Source organism: Cebus imitator, unplaced genomic scaffold, assembly GCF_001604975.1.
Source record: "Cebus imitator isolate Cc_AM_T3 unplaced genomic scaffold, Cebus_imitator-1.0 Scaffold812, whole genome shotgun sequence".
NCBI classification, from domain to species: Eukaryota; Metazoa; Chordata; class Mammalia; order Primates; family Cebidae; genus Cebus; species Cebus imitator.
This window is the reverse complement of record NW_016108127.1, coordinates 118817-128950: the sequence shown is the minus strand read 5'-3', so window position 1 is coordinate 128950 and position 10134 is coordinate 118817. Positions and strand designations below refer to the sequence as shown.

General features: G+C 37.3%; 1 protein-coding gene across 2 annotated transcripts in view; it reads left to right on the top strand.

The window, feature by feature from the left end:
• The first annotated feature begins 787 nt into the window (after positions 1 to 787).
• Positions 788 to 10134, top strand: part of ZMAT1 (zinc finger matrin-type 1) — a 49990-nt gene continuing 40643 nt past the window's right edge. For both annotated transcript variants that reach the window (XM_017520185.1, XM_017520184.1), the window contains exon 1: positions 788 to 1202. In XM_017520185.1, coding sequence (XP_017375674.1) covers positions 911 to 1202 — 292 coding nt within the window. In that variant the 5' untranslated portion in view covers positions 788 to 910. The remainder of the gene's footprint in view (positions 1203 to 10134) is intronic.

Genomic DNA, 10134 nt, shown 5'->3' with positions numbered 1-10134 from the left:
TGACAGTGAATAACTACAGCTACAAGCAACAACATGGATGAATCTTAGAAACAAAATGTTGAGTGAAAGAAACAAGTTCCAGGCCAAGCGTGATGGCTCCTTCCTCCGATCCCAGCTACTTCAGAGGGTGAGGTGGGAGTATTGCTTGAGGGGAAAAAAAAGCAGAAACAAGTCCCAGAATGCTACCTAGAAAAAGATGTAAAATTCTGTGAAAATTGAAAACAAAGCTAAACAACACTATTTAGGCGCATATCTATGTGATAAGAATGTATGTTAAAGTGCAAAGAAATAATAAATATAAGTCATGGTATTGGTTTCTTTGAGAGGGGAGGTTGGGGGACAAGATGAGATTTAAATTATCAGTAATATTCTAGTTCTTCTATTGGGCGCTGAATTCACAGGAATTTATTGTAATTAAGATGGACAGATTGCTAGGTAAGCTGTCCTTTAAGAGGCCAAGAAAACAATGTATCAGGACGAAAGATTCTATTCTATTATCTGTACTAAGTGCTTTAAGAAAACCAGGTGAAAATATATTTCAGAGATATTTTGGAGGAGGGGTCAATAGGTTTCCAGACATTTTTTTCCTCTTAAATTGGTTTTAGATTAGCTCTCCAAAGCAGCATCACTGTGCGAGGCCCACGTGCTATTACATCCCGCGCTTTTTGCCCTTTGCCCTTGGCTGTCATTGCTTCCCCTCCAAAGGGAGGTGGGGTGACGCCAAGCAGTGGGGGAAGGGAAAACGGCCTGTGGCTCTAAAGCTCTCCGATTGGTGGACCGAGGACCCAGAACGAGGCTCGAGCTGAAGCGTCAAAAAGAGGGGCAAAGGGGGTGGGGCTAACGGAAGGCGGGGCTAAAGAAGCTTAACGGAATCCAGACGCAAGTGCAATTGTCCGCGCGCCTCGCTGCGATGGCGGCGGCGCCGAACACAGTCACCCCGCCGGCGGCGGAGTCTTCCCCTCAGGAAGCTACCGTCTCTGCCGCCTCCTCTTCCTCCTACACCGCCTGCGCGGCGGCGGCGGCGGCGGCGGCGGCGGCGGCAGTAATTGTTCCTGCCTCCTCCGCCACCTCCACCCCTGCCTGCCCGCCTGCCGGTGGCTTTAGCGACGGCGGCGGCGGCGGCTTTGGCGGCTCCACAATGGCGGCGGCGGGGAGGGGGGGCAGTAGTTTTAAAGTAGACACCCGCCCTTGCCTCAGAGAAGGTGAGTTCCCGTCCCGGGGTGCGGGGGCGGCCCCATCTCCTTCGCTGCCTCTCTTCAACCCCTCCGAGATCGGGCTGGGCGCGGTTCGCCACTGCCCCACCCCCCACCTGCCGTGGCGCAGTAAAGGCCAAACTCGCCCCGCCCCGCCCCGCCGTGTTGGCCCCTAGTGTGCAAGATGGACTGAAGCCGAGAGGGCCTTCCCTACCTCTCCCACTCGTAAAGGATGGGGGTCCCAAGGCAAAAGAATTGCAGGTACTCAAGAGGCAGGAGTTGAAGGGGAAAAAAAATACCACATAATTTCTCTCCCAGCCAGGACACCTTAGTGTGCTATAGGAAGCTGAGGTGTGATTTTGAAGAGAGAGGAGGCAAGGTAGAAGTGCTGTGGACCAAGAGAGTCAAGGATAAGGGAAGGGGGACCGATGGAGAAAGGGGGGGGGGATAAAAGAGGAAAGGCCAAAGAAATAAAGGGGAGTAAACCCCTTTGGTGAAATTCAACGTCCTGCAGTGTAGAAACTCAAAGTCGAATATTTACAGAGAGGTGATGTTAGAAATTTGGGCAGGTTAGAAGTGTATACTTGAGCTTTAAAGTAAGCTATGCCGGATTTAGGAAGGTAAGGTCTAATGGAAGGGACTCTACTGGGGAAAGAAGAGAAGAAGAGAGTGTGGCAAAAGCACAGATTTCAGGAATCACTTTGGAGAGTTTTCTTTGGCTATTTGAGGATGTGACCTAGTAAAGCAAGGTTTACAGGCCCATCTTTAAGGTGGTTTGGGTTTTAATAAGTTCTGTTGTACCTACCAACACATATTACTCCTAACATAAAAGATATTTCTTGACTATATCAATATAAGCGGTATTCACACAAAGTTCTGTATACTTGTAAACAGCCTACTAATAGCAAACTGTAAAATTTGCCATTGAAATGTGTTTTAAAGCAGTTTGGGAAATGTTCTTAGCTGATGGAGACCATTCCACAACAGAGCATCCCAGTAAAGCATTTTGCCATCGTAAATTTCTTATATTTGCCGTGTTACCTTATGTTGCTAACTTGCCTCCAAAGTAAAAGATTGTGGACATCAAAATAGAGAAACATAAGTTCCTTTCTCTTAGAAAGATGCCCCATTAAAAATTTCCCATAAAAATAATCATCATATATCCCTGTGTGCTATCCCATAACCTTTCACACCTTTCACTTTGGAGGACTGGCAAAGTAGAAAAAAAATCCCTTACAATATTTGTATAGGCACATTACATAAATGCCACTTATTAAATATGGAAGCTAGAAATACACTGTAATGTTTTATCAACTCTCTTACTAAAAGCAACCTTTGAAAGACAGTCTAGTGTCTTCAGTCAGCCTCAGTGGATGAAAACATGAAATCTGGATTTTTAATTTTTATATCAGACTTTATGTCCATAACCAGCTAGTAGGCAAGAACAGTTTTATAGGCATCAATATCACAGTTCAATTTGGCTATTATTGTCTGTTCAGAGTAAGGTTTAAGACCAGTATCTCCTGGGGAAAAAATGGCTTTTTTCCTGGTGGTGTAACTGGTTTGTTTGCAGTATCTTTAAATATATGCAAATATTTAAGGCTTTCAGAGAGCTAATTTTATAAAGTAGCAGCAATACCTTATCTATATTATTGCTAGACAGTAAAATGAGGAGCACCCTGGCATAGGAGTCTGATGCAGTTAACATAGGTTCAGCTGCCAATTAATTCACTAGACTTTGTGGCCCTGAACAGGCCCCGCCCCCTCGATTTGGGTTTTGACATTTTTGAAATAAGGGAATAGAACTACCCACACTCCGAGGGTTGATTTCAGATGTGAAAGTATCAACCATGATTTTGCAGTTCTGGATTGATATTCTTTCAATGACATTTCCATTGTGTGCTCGTACAATAACTCATAAATCATAACAAACCTTGTCTGATAGTTATCACCTGACATTCATTGAGTAATGAGATCTATGTTGAGTTAGTGTTGAGACAATTTACTAGCATATGAAAAACGAAATATAATTGTTAACCTGAAAATTATCTCTTACCATTTCATTTTAGCTAAATATCCTTCATTCACTGTTCAGTCCAAACTAAAACTCTCTCACCTTTTCACTTAACAAATGGCAAATATTTTATATATTGCACTGTTCAAAACACTATTACGCCTCAAAAATTTTTGTTTAGATATTTATGAAGGCCATAAATGGTTGTCAGTTATTATGGCAGATAAAGGAGAAGAAAGGAAAATGTTACTTGGTGGTGTGCCAGTATCTTTTGCTTGTTTGTATAAGTCCTAGTTAAGAGATTGCTCTAAAAGATGTCAAAGAATTGTCAAGATTCAATTATTGCAAGTCCACTCCTTATAGGATCATTAAAAGTGGTTTGGAAAAGTATTTGCTGATCCATTTTGAACCGTAGCTGATATTCTTGAGGATTTCATCTGTCTTAGGGTGGATAATGAACCAATGTCAGTGGAAATTAGAAATTAGCAAACAGGGAATATTAGAAGCTTTCAATGATTACAAATGGGACACTGAGCAGTAAACATAGAAATAGAACAAAGAAAAGAAATGCCATATCAAAAGACACATATACACTCAGAATTCATGGTAAAGGGAATTATGAGATTTTGTGGGACACTTCATATTTCATTTTTCAAAAAAGTTTAATGGCTCAAAAGTGAATTTTCACCCAGGAATAATGTTCTGATATATTCGTAGTAAAAAAGAAAATTAAAAATTCTTGCTTATTTACCCATTCCTTTTAAAAAAATATATCAAATGTATCCTGTTTTAGATTGGAAAATCTTCTGGTTTTTTTTTTTTTTTTTTTTTTTTTTTAGCTATTAATCCATTTGTGTAGCAATTACCTAACAAGACTGTCCTTTGTCTCTATATTATTCAGTAAAGTTTCAAGTCAAATGATAGTAAGTCCACCATAAGAAAATACAGTGGGTAATCTTTCATGTATTCAGGAATCATTTATTGAACACCCCTATATGTGTGTGCCAGGGATTATGCTTAGTGTTAAAGATATAAATAAAAATTAGACACAGCTATACTAAACAACTCAGTAATAGTGATTGATAGTAAAATTATAAAATAAATAAATAAGGGAGGGAATACAGTTTTAAATGTTACTAGTCAGACTCCTGAGCCACAGGACCATTTCATTGTTTATTATAAATCTGTAATATGTAGCTCATAGTATATTATATACTACAGGCACAGTGAAGCAAATTATACTACAAATCTAACTTTGGTGTCAGGGAAGAATCGTTAGTAAACTATTACAGAATTAGTTTTTTGATTCTCTGCATTTGGCAAGTTGAGATGTCTGGAGAGAGGTAAATTACTATTCGTTTGTTTCTGACCCTCTCTATTAGATTTCAGTGTGTGAAAATACTAACTAAACTTGTTTTAAATACTAACTTAAGTGTACCCCCTACTATATTTATTGCATATCGATTGGGATAAAAACTCTGATTCTTTCCCATCGGAAACCAGTCTTGCAGATTCATTCACATTTACTAACCTGTTGTAATGAATGCCATGTATTTGGTGGCTTTTTGATGCAAAGTAGCTGTCATGGGATCAAGTGTATTAATGGATTTACACAGTGCCTTAATTCAGTTTCTGATTTCACAAGTATGACCCCTGAGCTGGCTAGCCACAAAGTGCTTATGATTATGAAGGTCAAAGACTTAGTGTAAATAAAGAAAATGTAAATGTTAAACATGTAACTAGTACTCCCAATTATTTTGTTAATTCTGTTGTAATTTGTGATTGTTAACACTGGCTAAACTCATAAGTCAGGTATTGATTTTATAAACTGAAAAACTAAGGACACTAGATAGCATTATAACTGTGGGTATTCATCATGCTGGTAGGTACAGATCTTCACTTCTACCGCAGCTATTATTCATGAAAACTCCTTAAACAGTGTATGACCTGTAGGGGACAAAACGAGTTAAAACATCTTATGTAGGTTTACTCAGTTCCCCAGTCTCCTATAACTCACTGCTGTACTCTGCTCATTCTTTTTCAAGATTCTGATGGTATTAAGAGATTGCAAAGGTCAAGTCAGTTTTAAAAAAAAATTCTACTTAATCAAGAATTCTTGAGGGAATTTATGTCTAAAAGTATAATTATGGAGAATATAGCACATGTGCTCTTTGCACAATTAAAATGATTATTTCTCAGATTTTTTAATGCCCGACTTTAAATCTATGACTAAAAATGAGATTTATGTTTATAGTATTGGATCCAGTCCTGAAGTTTGCTCCATTTTTGTCACTTTATTAAAATGGGATATACAACGAATCCTTTACAATGGTAGGTGGTTTTGTATCAAGATCAATCCGACTGTGAACTTCCCACTTCAGCAAAGCATTAAAACATCTAATAACAAGTTTTTCCCATAAACATTTGATGGGTTATCCTGAGGAGGAAACTTGGGGTATTATACAACTCAGCCTAATTGTCATTTAACAAATGCAAGTGAGATTCATTTTATTAAATATAGCCAGTTATATATAAAATTGAGTCACCTAATTTAAATAGCTTAAACTTGGGGGTTAACAAAAACATTTAATTGGAATGAGCAGAAAATTATCTTGCCTGGAACTGAAGAAATAGAGTAATTTTCTCGTTCCTTTCCTCTGAGATCCTGCATGGTTTATAATTCCGTAAGTAAGGGTGGACCAAATTCATTATTCTGACTCAAGCCATAAATGTTATATTTTTGTCATAAAAATGCATTTCATCTTAAATTGCCTGTTGTTATGTAGTAGCATTAATTAGGAGTAAGTTTCAAATATGACAATTGGATTTCACACTTAGCTGCACTTTTGAATGCAGAACTTAATGTTACTTTACTTTCACATAATAGTGATGCTATTTGGAGTAGGCCCAAGCCAACAAAAGTAGCTAAAAGGTAGGGTTCTGTCAAGTCAATCTCTTTGCTTTTTATATCATTGAAGGCAGATATTCTGGTACAAACTGAATTGAGTATTTTAGATCAACATAAGGGATTTTAGTAATGCCGAAGTCCATAGAATGTGAGCTATTAGTACTCCTAGTTGTATTTTACTGACTTAAGAACATCCCTGTGCTATTACTATCGTCTCTTCCCAGACTACTAGAATTTTTCAATAGACCAGATCCTCCTGAGTCTAGAATCATATGATTTACATTTTACCTCTCTCAATTACTTAATTTCTATTACCTCTCTGGGCCTTAGCTTCCTCATTTATGAAATGAGGACATTAGACTAGATTGGTTCTAAACTGGAGCCAGTTTTACCTCACAGGAGATATTTGACATTGTCTGGAGATATTTTTGGTTGTCAAACTATGGAATGCTAGTTTGATTGGCAGAGGCCAGAGATGCTGCCAAATATCATACAATTCATAGGACAGGCTGCTTACAGCAACGAATTATCCAGCCCAAAGTGACAATAGTGCCGAGTTTGAGAAACCCTGAACTAGATGATCTTTAAAATAACTCTGGTCTAAATAAAATGAGTATGTATAATATTAAGTAAAAAGTTCAAAGCTTCTGGATTGGTGAACAAGCATACTTTATCAAGTGCCTACATGTATTGAACATTTTAGAAATTATTTAATATTCACAAATCCTAGAATTAAAAATTACACATTGTATTTCTGTACCTTTTAGGTGAAATAAAAAAAGGTCCATAGTGATTAATTTGCTCAAGTCTATATAGTTGTGGGTAAAGATGGGACTTGAATCCATTTGACCAACTCAGAATCTTAAATATTTTTTTCTTACATCCCAGTGCTATAGGTAATAGATTTTCTCCCCATTACAAATTATTCTGAAAGTTTTATTTTCTTAGGTCATGAAAACATTTCTTGTAAGAGGGAAATGAAGTGGTAAAACACTCTTATTTATAGAAAATTGGAGTTTATTCATTCTCCCACCAAATGCTGAAGCCACACTTCAATGTAATTAAATACATTACATGGAATACATGAACTCTCAGATCAGATCCCATTTATAATTTGTCACAAAAACTACTCTTTCATTTCAAATAATCATCGTAAATATTACTCAAAAGTGAATTGCTTATGTCATGGTAGCAAAACAACTATCACTTGCTCATGCATATTCCTCTGAGCAACAAGTTGACTCTACAGGGCACCTATCCTTCATGCAGTGATTCAGATGCTTTTATCTTTTATTTTTTTCAAAATTTTATTTTATGTTTTATTGTGGTAAAATATGCACACCGTAAACTTTGCCATTTTAAGTGTGAAATTCAGTGACATCAAGTACATTTACGTTGTCAAGCAAGCTTCACCACTGTCCATCTCCAGAACTTAAATTTTATCATCCCAAATTGAAACTTTGTACATGTAGGTCATAGTTTTGTTATATGACCACATTTCTCCACTCTGAAGAACTTTCTGATGTATTTAATTTCTGGAAAGTAATATGTATTTAAAGTTATGCTGAATTTGTTAACAGTTGGCAACTTGAAGAAATAGTTTCTTATTACCACAAAGCACAGCATTGCAAAGCAATTTTACCCTCTTATACCCTGAGTATAAATGGGACCATCTAATAAACATTGGTTTTATCTTATCTTTTCCATATAGTATTATTTTTAAGCCCTTACTTCATTATCAGATTTAGGTTGTCTTCCCATTTTGAACCTAGTTCTGGATAGTATTTTCTTACTCCCCATTGCTTTTTTTTTTCATATTAAAATGGAAATAAATGATGTCAGCATTGGGAATTCCTGTATATTTTAAAGACAGTATATTTTAGTTCATATTTGAAAGCATGCCTTTGTGTCATTAAGATCTCAATACCAAGTTTCACTAAACTAGACTTTGATTCTGATTATAAAATCTTGCTCCTTGGCCAAGTGTGGTGGCTCACACCTGTAATCCCAGCACTTTAGGAGGCCAAGGTGGGTGGATAACTTGAGGTCAGGAGTTTGAGACCAGCCTGACCAACATGGTGAAAACCCATCTCTACTAAAAATACAAAAATTAGCAGGGCACAGTGGCACATGCTTGTAATCCCAGCTACTCAGGAGGCTGAGGCAGGAGAATCACTTGAACTTGGGAGGCAGAGGTTGCAGTGAGCCAAGATTGAACCACTGCACTCCAGCCTGGGTGGCAGAGTAATACTTCATCTCAAAAAAAAAAAAAAAAAAAAATCTTGCTTCTCTATCTGTATCTCTTTTCCAAGTTTATAGTAGCATAAAAAATTCAAATGTGCCAGGGAATGAAGAACAGTTGAAAAATTCTAGACTAGAAATATTGAAATGATATTCCTAAAATTAACCAGGAAGTATTTACCATACCATGTTCAAAGAAGTATATTTTTTCGAGATGAGACTTGAAATCATGCTTCACCACATTCAGTGTGTTGTCATTTGATATTCTAATGTGTAATCTGTTTATATTTTTAACCCTAGCTTTCCTAATTTCTTACTTAATTAGATTGAAAGATAAAAGACCATCTGCCATGAATTTTGTACATTTATCATTAGGGAAAACTGAATTATTATACCTAAATCATAACCAATATATTAATTTTGCAAAAATTCTTTTTAACTCTAGCTGCAGTTGTTAAAATATTACATTTGGTAATAGAAATGCCTCATGGATTTTTGCAAAGTAATATTTTGGAGGGAATGAACTTTAGGGTTAGGACATAGACAAGAAAATAAAGATAATGGAGGAGTAGGAGAAGAAATATTAGGACCTTTTAATTTTTTTAGGCCCTTAAATGTTTGCATTAACTGTATAGCTGCTTGACACTTTAAATAATCATATGTGCTTCCTGACAGTCTTTGTATTTGGAAGTAGCTAAGCTATTTGGGTCCTCTATAAATACTCCACCAAAATTTTGCTTCTGTATGTATTCCAATCTAAAATATATTTTTTCATTGATAATCATCAACCCATATAAAGTCAGGTAGAAAAGAAATGTCAGAAACAGAAATCTGAAAGGCTGTGATATGTTCTTAGTCATACAGCTAGTTAATAGCAAGGTGAAAACCAATGCAGTCTCTCTCATCCTAATGCTTTTTACAACTTACTACTTTTGGAATAAAGAATCCGTATAAACCCACACTTAACCAACCAATAAAAATATATTTATTTCATATTCTAATCAGTTAAGGAAGAAAAAAAGACATGTTAAAAGTATAAAGAAAAGAAAAGAGAGGAAGATGCCCCTAAGTTTCTTCAGCTATCTCTTGGTTCCCATTTCTACTAGAATCAGCTCCTAAGTCCCAGTTCTTTGCCAGAACACTTTTATTACTGGCAGATAGTGAGTTTTCAGTAAACATTAGTTCCTACCCCAGTCATCTTCCTCACAATCAACATCATCTGCTCATGTATCCTCTAATTTAACATCTGTTCCCAAAGGCCAGCCTTCCCTCTAAGCTGTCACCCTGAAACAGGCTGAAAAACATCTGCATTGTCACCAGTTTCCTCTCCCACTTTCAGAATTGGCTATTGGCCATTTTTTTTTCTGGGAGTCAAAAAATCATGTCTCAAATGGTGGGGGTTGGGGGCCAGGTGGATCTAAAGAAACATTTAGCATCTCTTGTGAATCAGACATATGTTTCTTACATATGTCAAGCCTGGAGATGAAGTCTCTTTTTAAGACTAGCCTTGCCTGTAATCCCAGCACTGTGGGAGGCCGAGACAGGCAGATCACCTGAGGTCAGGAGTTTAAGACTAGCTTGGCCAACATAATGAAACCCTATCTCTACTAAAAATACAAAAATTAGCTGGGTGTGGTGGTGCACGCTTGTAGTCTAATCTACTTGGGAGCTGAGGCAGGAGAATCACTTGAACCCGGGAGGCGGAGGTTGCAGTGAGCCAAGATCATGCCACTGCACTCCAGCCTAGGTGACAGAGCAAGACTCCATCTCAAAAAAAA